Below are 22,109 nucleotides of genomic sequence, written 5' to 3' on the forward strand. Positions count from 1 at the left end.
ATCTAATAAATAAAAAGCTACGTATAATTTTGCATTAAATATGTTTATTTAATATTATTTATTAATATATTATATTATATATTATTTATTTAAATAATTGAGTATAAAACAAAATTGATCAACTGTTCACAAGAAAGCAGTAAATTTGTTTTGTAATACCAAATAATCTTCCTAGCCAATAAGCTAGATAATGACTAGCCCTTAAGTATTTATATGCAGCCGAAAGCCAATGCAACTATGGCTGATACCCATCCTGTAGCTTAGTTCTACAAGTTATGCATACCATAATAATAATATACAATTTGTAAGTCAATGAAAATAAAGATTAAAGCACGATCATCGATCAGTCACTTAAGTCAGAGCTTCAAAACGAAAATGTTCAACTGTTTAATTTCTCTTTAACCAGTAAATTGAGGTTTTTTGACTTAGTTTTTAGCTTATAACTGCAAATTTTGCAGTAAATCAATATTGACAAAAAAACTTGGTAGTTCTCTTTTTTCAAATCAAACAAAATCGTATTCTTTTATAAACAATTTATTTCAACTCTTTGGATGGCTTAAGCGGTGGGGGCAACGGGCAGATGGGCACCCTGTGGCTGGTATCCGTTCTCATCGGCGACGTAGGTGACGGTGTAGGTCTGGCCATCATCGGCCACAAAGGAGAAGGAACCCTTGACAGCGAGGGCCTCATCCTTGGTTCCAGCATTCTTCAGCAGTCCGGCGGCCTGAGCAGCGACTCCGTCGGTGGTGGAAAAGCTAATATAGCGTAATGGGTAAGTAAGTGTACATATCCTTTTTTTGAAGTTCACAAAACATACTCATAGGAAAAGCCTGCGGGTCCGACATCGGAGGACTGCCTCTCAATCTGAGCTTCCTTGCTAAAAGAGCCGGCGGCGGTCAGGGCGAAGAGGGCGACGAAGACAATCAGGAACTTCATGTTGATTTTTTGGCTTGTGTGCTGATCTCGAAGAGCAGGATGCGAATGATATTGATTGAGTTCACTTCCAACTCTTTTATACATAAATAGCGAACAAATGCAGGGTACTGTGACGCTTATCTAATTATCATAATGATCATAAAATGCATGATAACTAGTTCAGTTTTGCACTCTACTCAAAACTCAATGGTGAATGTTTTTGGGCGTTGACATGTGTCTCAAACTAGCTTCATATTTTTTATTACCATAGAGCTAGATTCCAATTGTGGGCGAATATTATTATAATAAATTAATTGAACTGCTTTAAACTATAGATGCATTTGGTTATTTACATTTGTTTTTATTTATTTTATTGTACTTTGAACGAGAGAAATTCGGCCTTTTTTTAATGAAGCCGTATTAAAAATAAATTTCTGTGGTTTAGTCAGCCAACCATTCTAAAGAGATGGTAAGAAAAGGAGTCCAGGTATATAATTTAATCTAGCAATAATCTGTTAATGACCCAACAATTTGGGTGTAATCATTAGGTATTAGTGAATATTAATACTATTTTTAGGCAAGCTTAATTCCTTAATTAATTAGTTAATTAAATATAAATAAAATATAAAATTAAATAAAATTTAAAACTGAAACTAGAACCCGTGTAGTACCATCATTATTGGTGTGGGTGTGGAAAGGGGATTTTTAATTTTCTTTTTTGTAAACATTATTGATAAATGTTTTTTAATAGATATCGTATTAGGCCGGTAGGCGTCTACTATTAAAATCGAATAGAGGATAAGATTAATGAGTGCCATCAAAATATATACACCTTATAAACCGCATAATAAACTACAAGCACTTAAAATAATAACTTTAGTTATCCAATCATCCATTTATATTCATTGTTTCAAAATGAGTAGAAGTTGTGTAAATAACATTTCATTTTTTTGAAAGATCAATTTTTGTGACCCAAATAAGATATTGAAAAACAGATCTTGTTTATATATATTTTTTATTTTTGTTTATTTAGTCTTTCTTCTTCACTGCAAACTATCGGCCAAAAAGGGTTTAAGGCAATTAAAGCAATATTAAATATAATCCTGATATTCCACCTCGAACGGCTTAGGGAGCAACGGGCAGATGAGCTCCTTGGGGCTGGAATCCGTTCTCATCGGCGATGTATCGAACCTCGTAGGTGACACCATCATCAGCAACGAATTTGTAGGCTCCCTGGACAGAAAGGGACTCGTGATCTGTGTTAGGGTATAGCAATTGTCCCTGGGCGTTAGCAGACTGGCTGTCACTGGTCGCATACCTAATAAAAAAGTCAGAAAACAGTTCATCAGTTCGACATTCTGTGAAGGCGCCACCCCTCAGTCTACTTACTCGTAGTTGAAGCTCTCAGGTCCAACGTCGGAAGTAAATTTTATAATTTCAGCCTCAGAAGCGGCAGCAACTGCGAAGAGGGCGACGAAGACGATGAGGAACTTCATGTTGAAGAGTTTGATACGAATAATATCGATGGTCTGCAGGATGCACACTTTTATACTTAGTTTGCAAACTAATCCAAGACGCAGTCAAACAACAAATGCTTGCATATCTCATATCAAATTTATGTCATTTTTTTTAGTTGTGCATTTTTGAAATCGCAAAACTATAATTTGATGCTTTATCTGGTTTTCGATTTAATGTACTTGCATATTTTGCATCTTATCAAACTTGAAAGACTTAAAATAAATAGTCGGTAAGCAAGATAGTTCTACTAATTGGCTAGTTCTCCACTTACAATGAAAATAAGGTGAAAGAACTCGTAGATAAATTTCAAAATGCAAACCTTCTACATGCTTAAGCTTACCATAAGCTTTAACATACATAACTACAGGAAAATAGCAAAAAGTTTAGTTCGCCATGCATAAGTATATTTAGAACTTCTTTGAGCACTCCAGCCAAAAGTTCTGTGCCTAACAATAAGTATATAAATCAATAAGGCATTAGCCCAAGTGTGTTCAACTCAAAATTGGGCATGGCAACGACGTCAGCTGCCGAGTTTGCTTGAAGATCGGTCAATGCGGCCAATCGTTTCATTCGAAAACTAGTTTGATCATTGTCGCTTTTTATTTCATGCATATTAATTTCGACGTTTGGCTCTCTGTGTGCTGTGTATGTTAGTTTTTGGAAGGCATCTTCCAAATTTCATTAGCATCGCATGAAATTTAAATCAACGCCTGAAATTAACCTTCAAAACTTCGTTTTCATTTGTGGCCAGATCCCTCGCACATTTTTCAATATGCGCCACTTTAATTATGTATTAATTACAAAGACAACAAAAACCCAAACATGTTTGGCTGTGCCAAAAATTTGCAAGTTTCTGCCAACCGAAGGCCGTCCAGGCAAAGTCGCCAGACGAGATGAGACTAAACGACACACACACCGCATTTCGACGTTCAACGGTGCGTATGGATTATGTGAGGAGAACAGGCACCCAGTTCTTCCACCTCTTGCGTCATACTTTTCTTTTCATTTATGTAGCCCTACTGTAAATACTATATTTAGCATAGTGCTCGTCTACTGATCCGGGTTCAAGGGACTCTTTTGATCGCAAAAGATTTTGATTTAGATAATCAAATAATCAAACAATACGATTGATTTATTTATGTACTGATATCGACTATATTTAAAATGGAACATGATCATTGGAGTAAACATTAAACATTACTTTAAAACCCTGAATTTTGTTTTGTTACAACATGAAGAAATACTGATTCAGATAGTGACTACACCAAGTGGTAATACTTAGTTGTGGGGCAGATGGTCGCCCTGGGGCTGGAAACCGTTCTCATCGGCAATGTAGTGCAGGGTGTAGGTCTGGCCATCGGGAGCCACCCAGCTGACGGAGCCGCGCACACTGAGCGCCTCCTGGTCGGTGCCGGCGTTCTTGAGCTCAGCCTGCTCCTGGCGGGTGACACCATCACTGGTCTCATACCTGTAATCCAAAAAAAAAATCATGCACTTTATTTCTTTCATTCTGTTATCTGTTATCATAATTTATCGAGTGTAAAGTTGCAATCCGGGTGATTATCCCTGGCAGTGTCCTTGTAACTCACCCGAAGTTGTAGCCATCAGTGCCAATGTTGTCGTTGTCGTATCTCAGGATGGTGGCATGTTGGGAGTCGTCCAGAGGAGCAGCTCCAATGGAGGAGACCAAAACGAAGGCACAAATGGCGAGGACACAGATGCTGGAGGAGTGCATGCTGAGTTGGATTGATTTAGTAGAGACTTTTCAAAAGATCCTGGCTGAGTTTGGGACTTCAGTGGGTACTGCACGCTCCGGTAGTTATCACAATTAGGCACTAACAAGTAATGTGGCTCCCTGTAATGAGTGTTGGGCTATTTATAACTGGCCGGGCTGAAACTCCAAGTGCTACGAGCCCAACACACACTCAGTTACCCACACTTATGTGATCCGTGAAGTTTAGGTGGCCCATAACAAACACCTTAAATGCTAACACAATTATCTACTCATACGCATATAATTGAAGGCAACTGTATGGCAGCGTGAGTATCTTAAGCTTTTAATTGAACAAGCCAAAAAAAAAAAAAAACTTAAAGACCATTAAGCGTTTGATGTGCTCTCGAATCTCATCTCAATTGCCTCGCCACGGGAGCTGAAAGTAAAATCAGAGCTGAAGATGATGGAGCAAGTGATAATGAAATGTTTGGGCCGCTTAAAAAAGAAAACAAATATGTGGTCAATGCGCGTGTTTGTCTACAAGTACACAGACATATATACATTTGAATCTATGGCAATAGGTCAATGGCTATGTTTGCACTTATCAACAAATTGTGATGAAAAAGATTATCGTAGACAAGACAAAGCAAAATGGGTTGGATGTTTAATACCAAAGAGATGTGAGCAGTGAGCAGTGAGGAAGTGAATACAACTTAACCACTTAAAATATGTTTAGGAAATTAAGCAAAGAACGGGAAGAAGAAGTCAATTCATGGAATCTTGGAATTCCCATGAGCTTGAGATTTAATTGCCCACCATATAAACACGTAATCTCTGCTTATTCAGCGTGTATTTCCTCATAAATGTAATTCTTGAATTATCCAACTGCAGAGCTGCAAATTTTTCGGGTAAAGCATTTCGAAGCATTTCCGCAGTGAGCTCTGTAAACTGCTGACACAATTTCCGATTAAGGCTGGGCGCTTTAACCTCCAAAAATCTTGAATCGAATCGAATTGAAACGAAAACCTCCACCGCCACTGCCTGTCAGCTGCATTTGCTGTTCAAGTGAAGATGCGGCACGAGAGATTCAAGATTACGCGGCTCATCATCATCATCTCCATCGCCATCTCCATCTCCATAGTCAGCAGCCAGAGTGTTGGTTGATGACCTTAGTCAATAAAATAAAAACGATTTTTTACCAGCTAACCAGACAACAAAAGCCAATACCAAGCTCAGTCGACTATGGCTCTACTATGCATGCCCTACAATACCACAATACAACTGGGCGTATGCGTAATGTCACTGCTGGTCATTTTCGGGCGTTATAAATCATTCAGTAATCTGTGGCGGGTACACAGCAAGAAGTCGAGTAATGTCAAAAGTGCATAACTTTTAGAATTTGTTTGCATAAACCTTTTTTATTGTTTGAGCAGTTAAATGGAATTTCAAGGTTTTAATCTTTGTTTAGTTATACTTATTTTTATACCTGCAATATCAAATTCTTCAGATAATTAAAACGGAGTTTATAAATTCACCGAAGTATAATGTATTTTTTTCCGACGGTGTAAAGTGATATGTCTAGGCTGGGAAAGGACCAATTATTTTGCATTTTACGATTGATAAATGAGAGGAGCTTAGGTTAATTGCCTTAAAATGCCCTTTTTTACCCGGAATTCTCACTTTCGTTGGCAGCATTGTGGCTTCTTTAATTGTTGTTCGCTTTTTGGCAACCTTTTTTTTATTTTTGGATGCTTTTTGGCGTTTATAGAACCGGTTTGGTCAGCTCCCGCAGATTGGAGATCGCAGATCGGGGGATCGGAGATTGCAGCTAGTCGATTACCGCACACAATTCAGGCGCGAAGAGCAAACGGGTTTTTGGGAAGATACAAATGTATATGCTAATTCCCTGCCTAGAATACAATTCAATTTTCGATGGGTGAAAATTTATGCCCAGCCATATAGATATATACATTTATGTGTGTATATTTTATTATTATGTATTTCATTTCTATTGTCTACCCGCCTACTTTACCTATTCGGTGGTTTTTTTGCTTTTGTTTATTCTTTTTTCTCTTTCAACAAAGTCCAAAGCTATCACGTGATCAGTGCTCCACCTGCGGAAGATGTTCGCCCTGAGCCTGAAAACCGTTCTCATCGGCCAGATAGTTCAGCTTATAGTGGACACCATCGGGTCCCACCCAATTGACGCTGCCCTGGACGGCGATTGCCTCCTCGGGAGTACCAGGATTTTTCAGTGTGGCTCTCTCCTCGCGCGAGATACCATCGCTAGTCTCAAATCTGCGGGGAGATGTGTATAAGCAACTAATTCCAAACTTGATATTGACCCTGAACCACCTACTTACGAGAAGGCATAGCCATCGCTGTCCAAGTTTTCATTGTCGTATCTCAGTATCTGGGCGGTATCGGCGGCATTTGAGGAGCACGCGCAGAAGCTGGCCAGGATTAGGCCGAACAGCAGTGTTAGTCCCGCCATTTGTCACCTGTCCTTTGGCGATCCGCGCATGCGACTAACTCGGATTGCGCAAAGGCCGTTGAATATATCCACCTGCAATCCATACAAAGCCCAACGCAAAACTCCGGCTAATTAACGGAGTGTGTAATAAAATGCGAATATCCAAATGACTCGAGTGGCAGGCAAAAAGCTGGCAAATCAAGTCCAAATGAAATTGAAAGCAAACGATTTGAGGCGAAGACGCTCCAAAAAGTTCAAATGGTGTTGCCTTAACCCTCTACATTCGCTTCAGGCGGTATTTGTACATATGTTTCTGAAACTTTTGAAGCTTTGAAAATGATAAACAAAGGGTTCTAATAGCGTGGAAAACACGTGTTTTTGAATGGTTTTTGCTAATAGTTTTTATCGGATTCACAATGACATATTTCAATGAATTTCTAGTCCCCAACTGTATTGACTGAGTAATTTATAAAGATCTAAAAACATTAAATATTTGAAAACATTCTGATTTTAAGAATTTAATTTAAAAGGGTAACCAAAAAAGTTAAGGTCTGAAAAATATATTTTATCAGAATTCTGGTTTTAAGTCTTAAAGAAGAATTTTGGGGGTTTTTCTAACCTAGCACAATAACGTGCCATACTTTTCTGTGACAACTAGTCAACTGAAAGCAATAAATTATGTTAAAATAAATTAAAAGCTTTTGAAAACTCTTGAAAAACTGTATTCGAGTGACATTGAAATGGGAAATGGCAACAACTTTTTATTAGGCCGAGCATTTCGCCTGCACTTGAGCCAAATTCGTTGTGACCCAATTTCTCAGTTTATTGACTATTTGTAAGACCAACTAACGCAATTCATGGCCTGGGCAGGGCGCACTTTGTAGTTAATTTGTTGAAGACAAATGAAATCTGTGTATCTTGTCGCTGGGCAATCAATCAATCGCAAAGCAGCCAAAGCCGAGCCACAGCATCCAGCAACTGGTTAGGTAACCAGTGTGGGTCAAAGGAAACAAAACGACAAACTGGTTTCTCCCACTCCCACTCTCACTTTTTTTTTTTGATTTTTTTTTTTGGATCTCGGTTTCTTTTGCTCCCGTAATTGCCATTTACACGCATTGCATTACATGGCCGAAGGAGTATAAATTCGCCACTCGACGAGGGAATTGCAAGCATTGTCTGCAAACTCCTCGAGCCCATCACTTGAGCCACTTATCCCCATCAGCCACATCCAGCAGCAAGATGAAGTTCACCATCGCCATCGCCTTCACCTGTCTCCTTGCCAGCGCCCTGGCCGCTCCTCCAGCCATCCAGCAGGATGCTCAGGTGCTGCGATTCGACAGCGATGTCCTGGCCGAGGGCTACAAGTTCGCGTAAGTGGTTGTCGCTCAACAGATTGCCAGTTGGCCAGATTTCCAGATATGCAACTGTGTCAAGGTCGTTTGCTAACCGGTTTCTGGTTTCATTTAGCGTGGAGACGAGCGATGGAAAGTCACACCAGGAGGAAGGCCAGCTGAAGGACGTGGGCACCGACCACGAAGCCCTCGTGGTCCGCGGATCCTATGCCTATGTGGGTGACGATGGTCAGACGTACAGCATCCAGTACCTGGCCGATGAGAACGGTTTCCAGCCCGAGGGTGCCCATCTGCCCAGGCCCGTTCAGTAATCCCAAGGAATCCGATTGAAAGTCATTCGCCAATCAAGTTCCCATTCAGCGCAAATGTGTTAACTATGTTTAAGTTTCGTCTGAAGAACATTGTAATATTAAAGTCACATCATTCATTTCAATTCTTACTGTGTACTCTTGGTTTTGGGACTGGAGCAACTTTATCGTAATGCTCATTGTTGTATTAAAGTTTTGACATAAGGGGTTTCATAAAGAAGGTAAGGTTTTCCAATATAAATATTAAAAAAGTTTAGATAAGGATTATTTGTGCTTAGGTTTTAGCTTAATGACTTAAATTCATAAAACATCACGCCTTTGTTTTATCAATTTAAACCTTTAAGCTTAAAGCTAATCATTAATAGTCTTTATCAATAAAAAATTTTTTTTTAATATTTAATAAAATTGTTTGTAGTTGATATGTATATACCGCTTATATTATACCTTTTAAAATGTTATAAACTTAAGTCGCTTAAGTCTGGACTCCATTATAATACAATTATTTGTATTTTGGTTTTACGAGTAGTAAACTTTTAACCAATTATTTTTACTGCAAATATTTTGCACGTTTTAAAATATCCAGTTTATTCTATTTTTATTTAGGGAAGTCAACAAGTGCATAATTTTAACTTTTTTACTGACAACTATGAATCTAAAACCTGAAACCGAGTTTAAATTCGATTCACCTGCCATTCCTGGACATGTTGCTTCTCTTGCTGGAGGGCAAGCCAGCCGCCCCGCTCTGCCACAAGATATGAATACCCATGGATTATCAAAAATGTTTGGCTTGTTGTCTTCGACTTGGAAGCGATTGGATTGATTGATTCACGAAAAATGCAAATGATGATGAAGTATTTCCTAAAAACGGCGTCGATTTGTTTGCCTTAGAAGTTTTTGTGTTACGTTATTATCTGCGTCTTCGTATGGTTGTTGTGATTTTTTTCATAGTGTTTTTGTGCGTTTTTCAAGCCAATTTTGTTTGGCTTTGGTGCTCGGCGTGTAATTAGTCATTTTTATTTTCGACTAACTTTTCTTCTATTGTCGGCCTCCGATCCGACTATATAAACGCTCGGACAGGGCCATAAACATCACAAATCAAGTAACGTTGACTAGCCGTGCGATCGCAAGTTCCCATCGAATCCTTAACCAAACAAAAATCACCATGAAGTGCGCAATTGCCATCGTCTTCGCCGCCCTCTTCGCCGTCGTCCTGGCCGCCCCCACTTCCGATGCGGATGCCACCGTCCTGCGCCTGGAGTCCGACGTCCAGCCCGAGGGCTACAACTTCGCGTAAGTCTATCAAATTCCAGCCAGGGCAGCCCCAGGATTATCCAAGGATTAAATACCCATTCTCCCACAGTCTGGAGACCAGCGATGGCAAGAAGCACGAGGAGCAAGGTCAGCTGAAGAACGTGGGCACCGAGCAGGAGGCCATCGTGGTGCGCGGCTCCTACTCCTTCGTGGCCGATGACGGTCAGACCTACACCGTCAACTACATCGCCGATGAGAACGGATTCCAGCCCGAGGGTGCCCATCTGCCCAATGTGCCCATTGGCAACTAAGTGGATACGAATAACCGAGAGCTGTTCTATGTATAATGGTTTCTAGTTGATTATTAAATAAACGCGGCAAAAAATCGAACTCAATGTCTTCTACTCATTTAAAGTGAAAGCATATCTACAAAATGGATTGATTTCCCTGAATTCTAATATGCTCCAATGTTAATTATTGGCCATTTGATTATTTTTTTGTCAACAGAGGTCTTAAGTGCATTGAATTACCCATCTTATAATCATTTCTTTGAGTTGCTGAGATACTATCTATATATAGTATAATTATTAATTTTCAGTTGCCAGATTTAAAATAATATTGATTTGATCAATAAATACTTACACATAATTGGCACAATGTAAAGAGTTCCCCATTAACCGCCCGCTTAGGTACATGAACTACTTTAAAATACATAAGTTATAAGTGAGTGCATATGCTATATGAGATAAAGCCAAACAGTAAACAAATCCGCAGTGTGCTAATATTACCTCAAACCCGTTTTCATTATTAGCATGCATTTGTTGTAGCATTAGGCATTCTTCAGCGGAATTTAAATAATAAAAAAAGGACTGAAAGATTGCTCAAAGATCAGCGACCGGCGGATCCACCCTGTTCATCTTCATCCAACCGCATCCATCGGATGCAGCCGGTCGGGCGACAATAGTTAAAGCTATCAGGTCCAGTTTGACCGGAAACAATGCTGAAATAACGATGCGCTCACTCTCGCAGCCGATCTACATAAATATTAGCAGAACTCATTCGCGATCCGCCGGATTCGATGCCACCTTTGACTTTTGCATTTCGCGAATTCTGGTGTATATAAGCCCCCGCCCAGCTGCAATGGAGCATCAGACAGTCAGCAACTTTCTATCCAGCTCCAACATGAAGTTCCTCTTCGTATTCGTCGCCCTCTTCGCCATGGCCTTGGCCCGCCCCAACGACGTCGTGGTCCTGAAGAGTGATTCCGATGTCGGACCAGACACATGGAGCTCCGACGTGGAGACTAGCGATGGCACCAGCATCAGCCAGAAAGGTGTTTTGAAGAACGCTGGCACTGAACACGAGGCCGCTGTCGTTCACGGATCCTTCTCCTGGGTGGATGAGAAGACCGGCGAGAAGTTCACCATCAACTACGTGGCTGACGAGAACGGATACCAGCCCGTGGGCGCCCATCTGCCCGTGGCCCCAGTTGCTTAAACTGTCCTTGATCACAACACGAACTAAAATAAATTGATTGTTAATTGCAAATAATCGTATCGGTTTTTATTTTATTCACATTTGGGGAGCTGCTAAAAAGAATACTGATTGTCAAATGCCCTTGCTTAATTAGTGTAGGATGGATAGGAGAATTAATTAACAACATGTTATTAAATGGCAGGATGGTGTTTAGTAGTAGGCAATAGGTTACATCTTAATTATCTTAATTATTATCCTAAGACTGCAATTCGGAAATTTTCATTAATTTTGTTAATAAACAAAACATAACAAATTTATTAAATTATAATTTTTACATTGTTTTACATTGTAACCGGCAGTATATAAATTCGTGATCAAGATCGATGCGAGTCGATTTGGATAAATCCGCTTGTCCGCCTGTCTGTCCTTCCGTCCGTCCTTCCGTCTCTCTGTCTCTCTATATGTCTGTCCGCCTTGATCTCAGGAACTATTAAAGCTAGAAAGTTGAGATTAGTCTCGACCACAAACCGCCCAAAACTGTCGCGCCCACATTTATGAACAATTTTGAATTTTTATTTTCAGTTTCAACCGATTTTCCAAAAAATTTTCTAATTTCTCGTTCGCACGAGTAACGGGTAACGGGTATCTGATAGTTGGGCAGCTCGACTATAGCGTTCTCCCTTGTTCTTACACTAATTTTTAGCCATTTATTGCTTTCTTTCAGCATTTTATTTGTCCTTTAAATTTACTCAATTGAATTAACTTCTTTTACTCTAGTAAAAGAAATTACCATTGCCATAAATCACCATTGCCATAATGATGACTTTATACTCTTTAATCATAATGTCACTCATATACTTGGACAAACCATTTAAAAGACAGAGTGACTAAAGACTAATGAATATTTTTCTCTACAAAGTAAGCCAAACGTATATGTCTTAAGAAAATTTTTCAAAAATAATCAGTTTCAAACAGTAAACATTTAACATAGAATCGATCGATCTTAGATTAGCAAGCATCTGACCACACTCTTTGCAATATCTTTAAGATCTAAAAACCATTAACAACAGCGAGCCCAATTTAATTTAAAGCATTTGGATTTATTTTTAACTCTTTGATCGATATCGGAAACATCTTAAGCAACTGGGGCCACGGGCAGATGGGCGCCCACGGGCTGGTATCCGTTCTCGTCAGCCACGTAGGTGATGGTGAACTTCTCGCCGGTCTTCTCATCCACCCAGGAGAAGGATCCGTGAACGACAGCGGCCTCGTGTTCAGTGCCAGCGTTCTTCAAAACACCTTTCTGGCTGATGCTGGTGCCATCGCTAGTCTCCACGTCGGAGCTCCATGTGTCTGGTCCGACATCGGAATCACTCTTCAGGACCACGACGTCGTTGGGGCGGGCCAAGGCCATGGCGAAGAGGGCGACGAATACGAAGAGGAACTTCATGTTGGAGCTGGATAGAAAGTTGCTGACTGTCTGATGCTCCATTGCAGCTGGGCGGGGGCTTATATACACCAGAATTCGCGAAATGCAAAAGTCAAAGGTGGCATCGAATCCGGCGGATCGCGAATGAGTTCTGCTAATATTTATGTAGATCGGCTGCGAGAGTGAGCGCATCGTTATTTCAGCATTGTTTCCGGTCAAACTGGACCTGATAGCTTTAACTATTGTCGCCCGACCGCCTGCATCCGATGGATGCGGTTGGATGGAGATGAACAGGGTGGATCCACCGGTCGCTGATCTTTGAGCAATCTAGAGTTTGTTTTCAGTCCTCCTTTTATTATTTAAATTCCGCCCTTTGTTGACCATTTTTTTCAAAAAAATAATCAAATGTCCAATAATTATCATTGGAGCATATTAGAATTCAAGGAAATCAATCCATTTTGTAGATATGCTTTTACTTCAAATGAAAAGAAGATTTTGAGTTAAATTTTTTTGCCGCGTTTATTCAATAATCAACTACAACCCATTATACATAGAACAGCTCTCTGTTCTGGGGGGCTGATCGGGCAGACGGTCACCCCCATCGGCCAAGGCAGCCAGGGACACAGATAAGAGGACGAACAGACCGATGGCGACTTTCATTTTGAAGACATTGTAGATCCTATTCTCAGTTGATTTATAGTACGGCTCTTTTGGCTTAAGTTACAACAATCAAAACAACTACGTGGCAGATAAATATTATATACATATTTATTATTATATATAAGTCTAAGTCCGTGTGAAAAAACAAGCCGTTAAATCGAATTAAGTTCAGAAGCCAAAATACTGAATACATTTTTAATATCTAACTCAATTTCAATAAAGGCTTAAAAATATTTTTATGTTGATCAGTAGAATCAATGGATCTTAGACTGAAACAAACAACTGACCATACATACTACTTGCTAGAGTATTATAATGTAAATAGAGTCATTTGCATTTCGTTAAATCTAGAGCTACTTATGACTTTTGCATTTCTCGAATGCCGGCGTATATAAGCCCCCGCCCAGCTGCAGTGGAGCATCAGACAGTCATAAACTTTCTATCCAGCTCCAACATGAAGTTCCTCCTCGTATTCGTCGCCCTCTTCGCCATGGCCTTGGCCCGCCCCAACGACGTCGTGGTCCTGAAGAGTGATTCCGATGTCGGACCAGACACGTGGAGCTCCGACGTGGAGACTAGCGATGGCACCAGCATCAGCCAGAAAGGTGTTTTGAAGAACGCTGGCACTGAACACGAGGCCGCTGTCGTTCACGGATCCTTCTCCTGGGTGGATGAGAAGACCGGCGAGAAGTTCACCATCAACTACGTGGCTGACGAGAACGGATACCAGCCCGTGGGCGCCCATCTGCCCGTGGCCCCAGTTGCTTAAGATGTTTCCGATATCGATTAAAGAGTTAAAAATAAATCAAAATGCTTCAAATATGTTTTTGAATTTTACATCTTCTTTTATTTGACTATATTTTAGTCATTAATTATTAAAAAAAAAAAATATGTACAAAATAAGCCAATATTCATACTCTGGTTAAAAACAAAATTTCAATAGTATTAAACCGTACACATTTAACATAGGATCGTAATTCGATCGATCTTACACTGAATCATATAACTGATAATACTCCTTGCTAGAGTATTATAACGTGAATAGACTCATTTGCATTTTGCTAATTCTAAAACTACTTTTGCATTTCGTGAATTCTAGCGTATATAAGCCCCGCCCAGCTGCAGTGGAGCATCAGACAGTCATCAACTCTCTATCCAGCTCAAACATGAAGTTCCTCTTCGTTTTCGTCGCCCTCTTCGCCGTGGCCCTGGCTGCTCCTTCTGATGATGTCGTCTTGAAATATGATTCGGATAATATTGGAGTCGATGGCTATAATTATGCGTAAGTCCCTAATGCGCCTGGATGGCAATGCCAGTATTTAACAAGGATTACACCATTCTCCGACAGTTACGAGACCAGCAATGGTATTGCTGCTCAGGAGGCGGGTCAGCTGAAGGATATCGGAGACGAGCATGTCCTCAACGTCCAGGGTTCCTACTCCTACACGGCCCCAGATGGCCAGTCCATCAGCGTCACCTACATCGCCGATGAGAACGGATTCCAGCCCCAGGGTGCCCATCTGCCCGTTGCTTAAGATGTTTTAAAAATCAAATGGTTAAAAATAAATCAAAATTCTTTAAATTAAATTGTATTCGCTGTTTTAATGGTTTTAAGATCTTACGTGTATTTATATGGCTTAATTTCAACTAGATTTTCCATTGGATAAACAATTATCTGTCCAGTGAAGAATTCACTAAGAAAACCTTTTTGAACAAGTACGTACATACATACATCACAAGTCGGGAATGCCACGGAAATCAATCCAAGTTCTAGTTAGATCTTACTTCAAATATTTGTGATTTAATTATAAGATATTTTGAAAGATGTAAAGGACCGTTTAAATAAGAAAACCCCGATCTATCTAACAAAACAAAACAAAAGAGTTCCCCGACTATCAGATACCCATTACCAGTGGAAGTGCGAAGAAAAAATTTCAACCCTGCCCGTTTGTTTTAGTTTTTCAGTTAGTGTGGGCGTGGCAAAAAGATGTTTGGTATATCGAGAGAAAGTTAAGACTAACAAAAAAAAGTAAACAAATATCAAAACGTTTTTTAAAAATGTGGCGGTGGCAGCTTTGGGCAGTTTTTGGGCGTTAGAGTAGGCGTGGCAACATGCGCCTATGTCTCTGAAGTCTGCATGCTTAATCTGAACTTTCTAGCTTTTATAGTTCCTGAGATCTCGAAGTTCATGCGGACAGCCGGACAAACTGACAGACGGACATGGCCAGATCGACTCGGCTATTGATCAATACTTTATACTTTATATGGTCGGAAACGCTTTCTCCTGGCTGTTACATACTTTTTAACGATAACGGGAACAACTGAACTGGCAAAACACACTTATAAAATAAGAAACCTGATTACATACCCAATTGCGCCAACACTTTCTTCCTACACATTTGAAAATGTTCCGCAACAAATTTTTTAAAACTAACAAAATCAAATTCTTTTATAAACAATTTATTTTAACTCTTTGGATGGCCTAAGCGGTGGGGGCAACGGGCAGATGGGCACCCTGGGGCTGGAATCCGTTCTCATCGGCGATGTAGTTGACGGTGTAGGTCTGGCCATCATCGGCCACAAAGGAGAAGGAACCCTTGACGGCGAGGGCCTCCAGTTCCGTGCCAGCGTTCTTCAGCTGACCCTGCTCCTGAGCAGCAATACCATTGCTGGTCTCGAAACTGTTGGAGAACAGGGTAATCCTTGTTAAATACTGGCATTGGCACCAAGGCGCATTAGGGACTTACGCATAATTAAAGCCATCGACTCCAATATTATCGAATTCTTGTTTCAGGACGACATCATCAGAAGGAGCAGCCAGGGCCACAGCGAAGAGGGCGAACAGGACGATGGCGAATTTCATTTTGAAGATGTTGTAGCTCGTTGAAGACTCAAAGATTACTATGCAGGTAAACCTGAAATGTTCGTGATTTTATAGTCAGCTCATTTAGACTAAACTAGTTTAGTTTAGTTGATCAGCGTAAAGTGGAATAGAGAGATGAAAATATTTTTTGCATGTTTATACAAAATACAACAAAAAATGTATAAATATTTTTAAGATTGTTAATTGCTAGTCTAATCATTCCTGTTATCGTTAAAAGCCCAAAACTGCCACGCCCTCACTTTTGACATTTCGTTTGATGTTTTCTTGTTTCATATTTATATCGGGTTTCTCTTATTTATAATGTACGTACTCATTGCTCAAAATGGTTTTCTTTTGAACCCCTAAATATTCACTGCGCAGATAATTGTTTATACCATGGAAAATCTTCTTGAAATTAAACCATAAAAATACATGTAAGATACAAAAACCATTAAATCCAATTTAATTTAAAGCATTTTGATTTATTATTAATATTTTGATCGTGTTCGGAATCATCTTAAGCAACTGGGGCCACGGGCAGATGGGCGCCCACGGGCTGGTATCCGTTTTCATCAGCCACGTAGTTGATGGTGAACTTCTCGCCGGTCTTCTCATCCACCCAGGAGAAGGATCCGTGAACGACAGCGGCCTCGTGTTCAGTGCCAGCGTTCTTCAAAACACCTTTCTGGCTGATGCTGGTGCCATCGCTAGTCTCCACGTCGGAGCTCCACGTGTCTGGTCCGACATCGGAATCACTCTTTAGGACCACGACGTCGTTGGGGCGGGCCAAGGCCATGGCTAAGAGGGCGACGAATACGAAGAGGAACTTCATGTTGGAGCTGGATAGGAAGTTGATGACTGTCTGATGCTCCACTGCAGCTGGGTGGGGGCTTATATACGCCGGCATTCGAAAAATGCAAAAGTCAAAAGTAGCTCTAGACTAAACAAAATGCAAATGACTCTATTCACATTATAATACTCTAGCAAGGAGTATGATCAGTTGATTGTTTCAGTCTAAGATCGAGTGATTCTGCGATGCAATGTTAAATGTTTTTATAGTAACAGCTCACACTTTCTTTTATCTATGGATTAAAAAATGAAATGCATTCAAGATTTTCTTAAAAAGTATTCGAAGTTTCTATTTCCTTAAAATATATTACGGATCAACATAAAAATAGTTTTAAACCTTTATTCAAATTGAGTTAGATATTAAAAGGGTATTCATTATTTTGGTTTCTGAACCTACAACGATTAAACGGCGTGTTTTTTCACTCGAATTCTATTTATTTTTGGCATAGACTTTACACTCCGATTCAAAGTTGGGGAATATCCTCGCCTTGTGGTTGGAATCCGTTCTCATCCGCCACGTAGTTAATGGTATGCGTCTGTCCGTCCTGATCCACGAAGCTATAGGATCCGGCCACCTGCAAGGCATCGTCCTCGGGACCAAGATTCTTCAGTGATCCGTGCTGCTCCTGCTTGGTGCCATCGCTCGTCTCAAACTTGTAGCTATAGCTATCGGCATTGACATCGGACACCTGGTTAACAATCTCTGCATCCGGAGCAGGAGCAGCTAGGCACAGGGCAATTAAAAGGCAGGCGAACACAAGGATGCACTTCATCTTGACTGGTAGTTCCTTAGTAGTTGTCGTGTTTTTTCGATATACAAAATGCGGGTTGCAGGAGTCTTTTATACGATTGCCGCATCGAAAGCTTACACATTAGCTAATGCAATTAGCACGTAAAGCCAATATATGGTTGACTCGATCTGGGGACAGCAGGTGTTAATTGAACATCTGTATTTATACTTTAAAAACCAATACTCAAACGAATTTCCAGATCTTTTAATATGCGGAATAAAGTAGAGAAGGAATTAAAATCGAGATACTTTCTCCATATGCCTTTCAGGAAATTATAATTAATATCTAATTTTCCAAGTAAACCACGCTTTGTAGTCTTATTTTTTTCATTAGTTTTCGATTTAATTTCCATCTGCATATATATTTGCTGAAATTATGCATTTCAAGTTTTAAGCTTACCTTAGCCGAAACTAGTTTTGATTGTTGTGACGCGAGTGGGCAAAACTTAGGCCAAAAGAGCCGGACTATAAATGAACTGAGAATAGCCTCCTTAACAGCATAGTAATCTTTGAGTCTTCAACGATCAACAACGTCTTCAAAATGAAATTCGCCATCGTCCTGTTCGCCCTCTTCGCTGTGGCCCTGGCTGCTCCATCTGATGTCACCGTCCTGCGATCTGATTCCGAGGTTGGACCCCTCAGCTACAAATTTGGGTAAGTCGACAAAGCGCCTAGATGGCAATGCCAATGCCAGTACTTAACAAGGACTAAACCCTTATTCTCCGACAGTTCGGAGCTCAGCGACGGTACCAAGAAGGACGAGGAGGGTCAGCTGAAGAACGTGGGCTCCGAGCAGGAGGCCATCGTTGTGCACGGCTCCTACTCCTATGTGGCCGATGACGGTCAGACCTACACCGTCACCTACGTCGCCGATGAGAACGGATTCCAGCCCCAGGGTGCCCATCTGCCCGTTGCCCCGGTCGCTTAAGCCATCCAAAGAGAACTACCAAGATCTTTGTTAATAATTATTTACGGCAAGGTCCTTCAATTATGAACTAAGTCAAAAAACCTCAACTGATTGATTAAAGAAAACAAAAAATAACTAAAAATTATCGTTTTTAAATTCTGCTTTCTAAAAATATGGTTTATAAAAAACATTGGTAGCTTGTAAAACTAAGCTACAGCTATTATAATATTTACTTATTCTAACAGCATATTTATGGGCTAGTCAATAATTTATTTACTAGAAATTGTAAATAGTTTTGTGTCATACTTAATTATTTGAAAGCGATCATTTATAAGTTGCCTTACCATATATTGGAATTTAGTTCGTTGTTTAATTTATAACAAGGTCAAGATAACTGGCACAAAAACGATTGAAAAATATTGACAACACTTTTTTCAAATTATAGATTATGAAATAAACATATTAACTACAAAATTATACGAAACATTTTATTAACTAGCTAGATTTGATTCAATAAATTAAGCCTTCAACCAGTGATTAGTTAATTTCTTTATTGAAGTTGTATTAATTCACATCGCCTTTATAGAAAGTAAATCATTTTTGCGACTAACGCAGTAGAGGTTCCCAAACTATAATAGCTGATGAATAAAATAAATAAATGGATTAATGGAAATGGAATTTAAAAACAAGAGAGAATGCTATCGTCAAGTTCTCTTACTATCAGATACCTCAGCTAGTTTAAGTGCAAACGACAATAAAATAATAAAATTAAAAAAAAATACAAACGTTTGTTTTGATTAGAAGCATTTGATGCAGTCGTTATAGCAACCTCTGCCTGCACTTCAATGTGATGATCCCGAAAACATGAATAACCGAAATTCCCTTGCTTTTCAGTTCTTAGTGTTGCGAAGTTAGTTGCGACTTTAAATGTAGATGTCGGAATATATACATATTTAAAACCCGATTCCACAGCAAATTCAGCCAACACTTTCTCCTTCCACATTTAAATATTGTTCCCCAACATTTTTTCAACTCAAACAAAATCGTATTCTTTTCTAAACAATTTATTTCAACTCTTTGGATGGCTTAAGCGACCGGGGCAACGGGCAGATGGGCACCCTGGGGCTGGAATCCGTTCTCATCGGCGACGTAGGTGACGGTGTAGGTCTGACCGTCATCGGCCACATAGGAGTAGGAGCCGTGCACAACGATGGCCTCCTGCTCGGAGCCCACGTTCTTCAGCTGACCCTCCTCGTCCTTCTTGGTACCGTCGCTGAGCTCCGAACTGTCGGAGAATAAGGGTTTAGTCCTTGTTAAGTACTGGCATTGGCATTGCCATCTAGGCGCTTTGTCGACTTACCCAAATTTGTAGCTGAGGGGTCCAACCTCGGAATCAGATCGCAGGACGGTGACATCAGATGGAGCAGCCAGGGCCACAGCGAAGAGGGCGAACAGGACGATGGCGAATTTCATTTTGAAGACGTTGTTGATCGTTGAAGACTCAAAGATTACTATGCTGTTAAGGAGGCTATTCTCAGTTCATTTATAGTCCGGCTTTTTTGGCCTAAGTTTTGCCCACTCGCGTCACAACAATCAAAACTAGTTTCGGCTAAGGTAAGCTTAAAACTTGAAATGCATAATTTCAGCAAATATATATGCAGATGGAAATTTAAACGAAAACTATAGAAACAAACAAGACTAAAAAGCATGGTTTACTTGCAAAATGTTCTAATGTTTTATTAAATTTAATTTCCTGATAGATTCTCGATTTTAAATCCTTCTCTACTTTGTTTCGCGTATTAAAAGATCTGTAAATTTGTATTGTTTTTTTTAAGAACAAAACCAGATGTTCATTAATCTCCACTTTCTAGTTTTTATAGTTCCTGAGATCTCGACGTTCATACGGACAGTCAGACGGAAATGGCCAGATCGACTCGGCTGTTGATCCTGATCAAGAATATAAACGCTTCTTTCTGTCTGTAACATACTTTTCAACGAATCTAGCATAGCATCGTAGAAAAAAAACCATACTCTTTGCTATCTCTTTAAGATCTAAAAACCAATAAAAATAGGAAACCCAATTTAACTTAAAGCATTTAAATTTATTTTTAAGCCACGGGCAGGTGGTCGCCCACGGGCTGGTATCCGTTATCATCAGCCACGTAGTTGGTGGTGAACTTCTCGCCGGTCTTCTCATCCACCCAGGAGAAGGATCCGCGAACGACAGCGGCCTCTTGATCAGTGCCAACGTTCTTAAGGGAACCTTCCTGTTTGATGCTGGTGCCATCGCTAGTCTCCAAAAATGTGTAAGGGTCTGTAAATGGGCCTATAATCAGTTCATTTATAGTCTGTCTCTTCTGGCTACGACGTTTTCAATCGAGTTACAACTATTAAAACTAGTTTCGGCTTAGCTGAGCTTAAAACTTGATATTATTAAGCTAATATTTATGTATATGAAAATGTAATCTACACATATAGAAATAGATCAGACTACGCAGCTTGAAAAGCATATGGAGCAAGAACTGTTGGGCTCATATTATATAATAGAAATAACATAAATAAACCAAAACAATATCTCATAAAAACATTGATATTATTTTGGACACTCAATGATTTCAATGATCTTCGCATGAGATCCTTCCCAGAACTGGAGAATTACTTATAGAACACACTTTTTTTTTCGAGAATCGAAAGTTCGGTTTTAATGCGAGTAACAAGGAAAACAGAAAACAATGCACGACACTGACTTGACTGACTGATCGACTTACTAACTGACTGACCGATTGGCTGCCACGGGACAATGGACAGCTCCTCCGGACAGGACCTTAGCACCTCACTGTATGGCTGGTTGGTTGGAGTTGTGGGTTCTTTCGGGTTGGTGGTATTTACAGGATCTGCTCGGAAGCGAAGATCTACTTGGGCAGATGGGCGCCCTCCGGCTGAAAACCGTTCTCGTCGGCCACAAAGTTAATGGTGTAGGTTTGACCATCGGGAGCCACCCAGGTGACGGATCCGCGGATGGATATGGATTCGTTGTCGGTGCCCGCGTTGTTGACCACGCCCTCCTCCGTGCGACTGGTGCCATCGCTTAATTTGTAGCTGAACTTGTAGCCGCCGAGGCCAGTGTTCTCCGATTCGTACTCCAGAACTTCCACATCATTTTGGGGACGGGCACTGGCCAGGGCCAGGAGCACGGCCATCGAGCTAACGACTAGCATCTGCAAGGCGAGAGATTAGATATCCTTTTGCGTATCCTGGTCATGGTTGGGCATGGTGTGCCTCGTTTATCCAAGTTGACATACCAATTTCATCATGTTGAGCGGTTCTCGGTATTGCGGATTCCCCTATGCGGCTGGACAAACTAGCAGTTGTCTAATGGTGGCGTTGCATCGGCGTCCACTGCATTTTATACTGCACTCGCGGCTGCATTTGCAAACGTCATAAATTTGCACAATTGTGGAAGAAGCCAAGCAGCTCGCTAGTTCAGCAGCTCTGGCGGTCGCCGGCTAAATGTTTTCCACTATTTCCATTTAATTTTTTTGTACTGTTTTTCAATTGCCAGCATAGCACCAAAGTCGCCAAAGTCGCTGCGACAAGTAACATT

The 22,109-nt window shown here is 40.4% G+C and overlaps 16 protein-coding genes across 16 annotated transcripts; 5 read left to right on the forward strand and 11 right to left on the reverse strand.

Moving 5' to 3' along the window:
* Nucleotides 1-526: 526 nt before the first annotated feature.
* On the reverse strand, nt 527-1,236 carry LOC26535152 (larval cuticle protein 65Ag1). Its single transcript, XM_039373764.2, has 2 exons — nt 818-1,236; nt 527-755 (listed from the first exon to the last, which is right to left on the reverse strand). Exons 1-2 carry the CDS (start codon nt 1,018-1,020, stop codon nt 557-559), a joined length of 402 nt encoding a protein of 133 aa, XP_039229698.1. The 5' UTR covers nt 1,021-1,236; the 3' UTR covers nt 527-556.
* Nucleotides 1,237-1,930: 694 nt separating this feature from the next.
* Nucleotides 1,931-3,086, reverse strand: LOC26534941 (larval cuticle protein 65Ag1). Its single transcript, XM_015194345.2, has 2 exons — nt 2,305-3,086; nt 1,931-2,233 (listed from the first exon to the last, which is right to left on the reverse strand). The coding sequence occupies exons 1-2, from the start codon at nt 2,409-2,411 to the stop codon at nt 2,041-2,043; spliced, it is 300 nt and encodes a 99-aa protein (XP_015049831.1). The 5' UTR covers nt 2,412-3,086; the 3' UTR covers nt 1,931-2,040.
* A 444-nt stretch (nt 3,087-3,530) lies between these two features.
* Nucleotides 3,531-4,285, reverse strand: LOC6533164 (endocuticle structural protein SgAbd-6). The gene is made up of 2 exons (XM_002093854.4): nt 4,023-4,285; nt 3,531-3,901 (listed from the first exon to the last, which is right to left on the reverse strand). The coding sequence occupies exons 1-2, from the start codon at nt 4,166-4,168 to the stop codon at nt 3,712-3,714; spliced, it is 336 nt and encodes a 111-aa protein (XP_002093890.1). The 5' UTR covers nt 4,169-4,285; the 3' UTR covers nt 3,531-3,711.
* A 695-nt stretch (nt 4,286-4,980) lies between these two features.
* LOC6533165 (endocuticle structural protein SgAbd-6) lies at nt 4,981-6,662 on the reverse strand. Its single transcript, XM_002093855.3, has 2 exons — nt 6,511-6,662; nt 4,981-6,445 (listed from the first exon to the last, which is right to left on the reverse strand). Exons 1-2 carry the CDS (start codon nt 6,639-6,641, stop codon nt 6,250-6,252), a joined length of 327 nt encoding a protein of 108 aa, XP_002093891.3. The 5' UTR covers nt 6,642-6,662; the 3' UTR covers nt 4,981-6,249.
* A 1,040-nt stretch (nt 6,663-7,702) lies between these two features.
* LOC6533166 (larval cuticle protein 65Ag1) lies at nt 7,703-8,306 on the forward strand. The gene is made up of 2 exons (XM_002093856.3): nt 7,703-7,990; nt 8,088-8,306. The coding sequence occupies exons 1-2, from the start codon at nt 7,860-7,862 to the stop codon at nt 8,281-8,283; spliced, it is 327 nt and encodes a 108-aa protein (XP_002093892.1). The 5' UTR covers nt 7,703-7,859; the 3' UTR covers nt 8,284-8,306.
* A 1,054-nt stretch (nt 8,307-9,360) lies between these two features.
* Nucleotides 9,361-9,921, forward strand: LOC26535774 (larval cuticle protein 65Ag1). Its single transcript, XM_015194346.2, has 2 exons — nt 9,361-9,570; nt 9,641-9,921. Exons 1-2 carry the CDS (start codon nt 9,443-9,445, stop codon nt 9,840-9,842), a joined length of 330 nt encoding a protein of 109 aa, XP_015049832.1. The 5' UTR covers nt 9,361-9,442; the 3' UTR covers nt 9,843-9,921.
* Nucleotides 9,922-10,656: 735 nt separating this feature from the next.
* On the forward strand, nt 10,657-11,082 carry LOC6533167 (larval cuticle protein 65Ab1). Its single transcript, XM_002093857.3, has one exon. The coding sequence runs from the start codon at nt 10,672-10,674 to the stop codon at nt 11,026-11,028; it is 357 nt and encodes a 118-aa protein (XP_002093893.3). The 5' UTR covers nt 10,657-10,671; the 3' UTR covers nt 11,029-11,082.
* Nucleotides 11,083-12,086: 1,004 nt separating this feature from the next.
* On the reverse strand, nt 12,087-12,514 carry LOC6533168 (larval cuticle protein 65Ab1). The gene has a single exon (XM_002093858.3). It carries the CDS (start codon nt 12,497-12,499, stop codon nt 12,143-12,145), a length of 357 nt encoding a protein of 118 aa, XP_002093894.3. The 5' UTR covers nt 12,500-12,514; the 3' UTR covers nt 12,087-12,142.
* Nucleotides 12,515-13,513: 999 nt separating this feature from the next.
* LOC6533169 (larval cuticle protein 65Ab1) lies at nt 13,514-13,917 on the forward strand. The gene has a single exon (XM_002093859.2). It carries the CDS (start codon nt 13,551-13,553, stop codon nt 13,863-13,865), a length of 315 nt encoding a protein of 104 aa, XP_002093895.1. The 5' UTR covers nt 13,514-13,550; the 3' UTR covers nt 13,866-13,917.
* A 330-nt stretch (nt 13,918-14,247) lies between these two features.
* On the forward strand, nt 14,248-18,677 carry LOC26536164. The gene is made up of 6 exons (XM_043207018.1): nt 14,248-14,378; nt 14,445-14,630; nt 15,584-15,792; nt 16,583-16,697; nt 18,085-18,252; nt 18,328-18,677. Exons 1-6 carry the CDS (start codon nt 14,263-14,265, stop codon nt 18,524-18,526), a joined length of 993 nt encoding a protein of 330 aa, XP_043062953.1. The 5' UTR covers nt 14,248-14,262; the 3' UTR covers nt 18,527-18,677.
* On the reverse strand, nt 15,541-16,000 carry LOC26535738 (larval cuticle protein 65Ag1). The gene is made up of 2 exons (XM_015194348.3): nt 15,844-16,000; nt 15,541-15,777 (listed from the first exon to the last, which is right to left on the reverse strand). Exons 1-2 carry the CDS (start codon nt 15,957-15,959, stop codon nt 15,579-15,581), a joined length of 315 nt encoding a protein of 104 aa, XP_015049834.1. The 5' UTR covers nt 15,960-16,000; the 3' UTR covers nt 15,541-15,578.
* On the reverse strand, nt 16,375-16,828 carry LOC6533170 (larval cuticle protein 65Ab1). The gene has a single exon (XM_002093860.4). It carries the CDS (start codon nt 16,789-16,791, stop codon nt 16,477-16,479), a length of 315 nt encoding a protein of 104 aa, XP_002093896.1. The 5' UTR covers nt 16,792-16,828; the 3' UTR covers nt 16,375-16,476.
* LOC6533171 (larval cuticle protein 65Ag1) lies at nt 17,073-17,630 on the reverse strand. The gene has a single exon (XM_002093861.4). The coding sequence runs from the start codon at nt 17,579-17,581 to the stop codon at nt 17,273-17,275; it is 309 nt and encodes a 102-aa protein (XP_002093897.1). The 5' UTR covers nt 17,582-17,630; the 3' UTR covers nt 17,073-17,272.
* An 876-nt stretch (nt 18,678-19,553) lies between the features above and the next one.
* LOC26535124 (larval cuticle protein 65Ag1) lies at nt 19,554-20,025 on the reverse strand. Its single transcript, XM_015194349.3, has 2 exons — nt 19,866-20,025; nt 19,554-19,790 (listed from the first exon to the last, which is right to left on the reverse strand). Exons 1-2 carry the CDS (start codon nt 19,976-19,978, stop codon nt 19,592-19,594), a joined length of 312 nt encoding a protein of 103 aa, XP_015049835.1. The 5' UTR covers nt 19,979-20,025; the 3' UTR covers nt 19,554-19,591.
* A 573-nt stretch (nt 20,026-20,598) lies between these two features.
* On the reverse strand, nt 20,599-20,877 carry LOC26534575 (larval cuticle protein 65Ab1; the record flags this gene model as incomplete). The annotated part of the gene is made up of 1 exon (XM_015194350.2): nt 20,599-20,877. A coding segment is annotated over one exon (264 nt), but the record flags the coding sequence as incomplete, so codon positions are not given.
* Nucleotides 20,878-21,177: 300 nt separating this feature from the next.
* LOC6533172 (endocuticle structural protein SgAbd-6) lies at nt 21,178-21,930 on the reverse strand. The gene is made up of 2 exons (XM_002093862.3): nt 21,808-21,930; nt 21,178-21,723 (listed from the first exon to the last, which is right to left on the reverse strand). Exons 1-2 carry the CDS (start codon nt 21,817-21,819, stop codon nt 21,418-21,420), a joined length of 318 nt encoding a protein of 105 aa, XP_002093898.2. The 5' UTR covers nt 21,820-21,930; the 3' UTR covers nt 21,178-21,417.
* Between the last annotated feature and the right edge of the window lie 179 nt (nt 21,931-22,109).

The sequence above is a fragment of the Drosophila yakuba genome, chromosome 3L (assembly GCF_016746365.2).
Source record: "Drosophila yakuba strain Tai18E2 chromosome 3L, Prin_Dyak_Tai18E2_2.1, whole genome shotgun sequence".
Lineage (NCBI taxonomy): Eukaryota > Metazoa > Arthropoda > Insecta > Diptera > Drosophilidae > Drosophila > Drosophila yakuba.

Excerpts from the sequence above, each read along its gene's own strand:
- LOC26535774 (XM_015194346.2), top strand. The coding sequence starts at position 9,443 with ATGAAGTGCGCAATTGCCATCGTCTTCGCCGCCCTCTTCGCCGTCGTC. Across the intron at positions 9,571-9,640 it reads CCCGAGGGCTACAACTTCGC|TCTGGAGACCAGCGATGGCA; the intron begins GTAAGTCTATCA and ends ATTCTCCCACAG.
- LOC6533169 (XM_002093859.2), top strand. The coding sequence starts at position 13,551 with ATGAAGTTCCTCCTCGTATTCGTCGCCCTCTTCGCCATGGCCTTGGCC.
- LOC6533167 (XM_002093857.3), top strand. The coding sequence starts at position 10,672 with ATGGAGCATCAGACAGTCAGCAACTTTCTATCCAGCTCCAACATGAAG.
- LOC26535124 (XM_015194349.3), bottom strand. The coding sequence starts at position 19,978 with ATGAAATTCGCCATCGTCCTGTTCGCCCTCTTCGCTGTGGCCCTGGCT. Across the intron at positions 19,791-19,865 it reads CCCCTCAGCTACAAATTTGG|TTCGGAGCTCAGCGACGGTA; the intron begins GTAAGTCGACAA and ends ATTCTCCGACAG.
- LOC6533170 (XM_002093860.4), bottom strand. The coding sequence starts at position 16,791 with ATGAAGTTCCTCTTCGTATTCGTCGCCCTCTTAGCCATGGCCTTGGCC.
- LOC6533168 (XM_002093858.3), bottom strand. The coding sequence starts at position 12,499 with ATGGAGCATCAGACAGTCAGCAACTTTCTATCCAGCTCCAACATGAAG.
- LOC26534941 (XM_015194345.2), bottom strand. The coding sequence starts at position 2,411 with ATGAAGTTCCTCATCGTCTTCGTCGCCCTCTTCGCAGTTGCTGCCGCT. Across the intron at positions 2,234-2,304 it reads CCTGAGAGCTTCAACTACGA|GTATGCGACCAGTGACAGCC; the intron begins GTAAGTAGACTG and ends CTTTTTTATTAG.
- LOC6533164 (XM_002093854.4), bottom strand. The coding sequence starts at position 4,168 with ATGCACTCCTCCAGCATCTGTGTCCTCGCCATTTGTGCCTTCGTTTTG. Across the intron at positions 3,902-4,022 it reads ACTGATGGCTACAACTTCGG|GTATGAGACCAGTGATGGTG; the intron begins GTGAGTTACAAG and ends TTTGGATTACAG.
- LOC26535152 (XM_039373764.2), bottom strand. The coding sequence starts at position 1,020 with ATGTATAAAAGAGTTGGAAGTGAACTCAATCAATATCATTCGCATCCT. Across the intron at positions 756-817 it reads CCCGCAGGCTTTTCCTATGA|CTTTTCCACCACCGACGGAG; the intron begins GTATGTTTTGTG and ends ACGCTATATTAG.
- LOC6533165 (XM_002093855.3), bottom strand. The coding sequence starts at position 6,641 with ATGGCGGGACTAACACTGCTGTTCGGCCTAATCCTGGCCAGCTTCTGC. Across the intron at positions 6,446-6,510 it reads AGCGATGGCTATGCCTTCTC|ATTTGAGACTAGCGATGGTA; the intron begins GTAAGTAGGTGG and ends ATCTCCCCGCAG.
- LOC26535738 (XM_015194348.3), bottom strand. The coding sequence starts at position 15,959 with ATGAAATTCGCCATCGTCCTGTTCGCCCTCTTCGCTGTGGCCCTGGCT. Across the intron at positions 15,778-15,843 it reads GTCGATGGCTTTAATTATGC|TTTCGAGACCAGCAATGGTA; the intron begins GTAAGTCCCTAA and ends GTTCTCCAACAG.
- LOC26536164 (XM_043207018.1), top strand. The coding sequence starts at position 14,263 with ATGAAGTTCCTCTTCGTTTTCGTCGCCCTCTTCGCCGTGGCCCTGGCT. Across the intron at positions 15,793-16,582 it reads CGAAACTGTTGGAGAACAGG|GAGAAGGATCCGTGAACGAC; the intron begins GTAATCCTTGTT and ends TCATCCACCCAG. Across the intron at positions 16,698-18,084 it reads GTCGGAGCTCCACGTGTCTG|CCTCCTTAACAGCATAGTAA; the intron begins GTCCGACATCGG and ends AACTGAGAATAG.
- LOC6533166 (XM_002093856.3), top strand. The coding sequence starts at position 7,860 with ATGAAGTTCACCATCGCCATCGCCTTCACCTGTCTCCTTGCCAGCGCC. Across the intron at positions 7,991-8,087 it reads GCCGAGGGCTACAAGTTCGC|CGTGGAGACGAGCGATGGAA; the intron begins GTAAGTGGTTGT and ends GGTTTCATTTAG.
- LOC6533171 (XM_002093861.4), bottom strand. The coding sequence starts at position 17,581 with ATGAAGTGCATCCTTGTGTTCGCCTGCCTTTTAATTGCCCTGTGCCTA.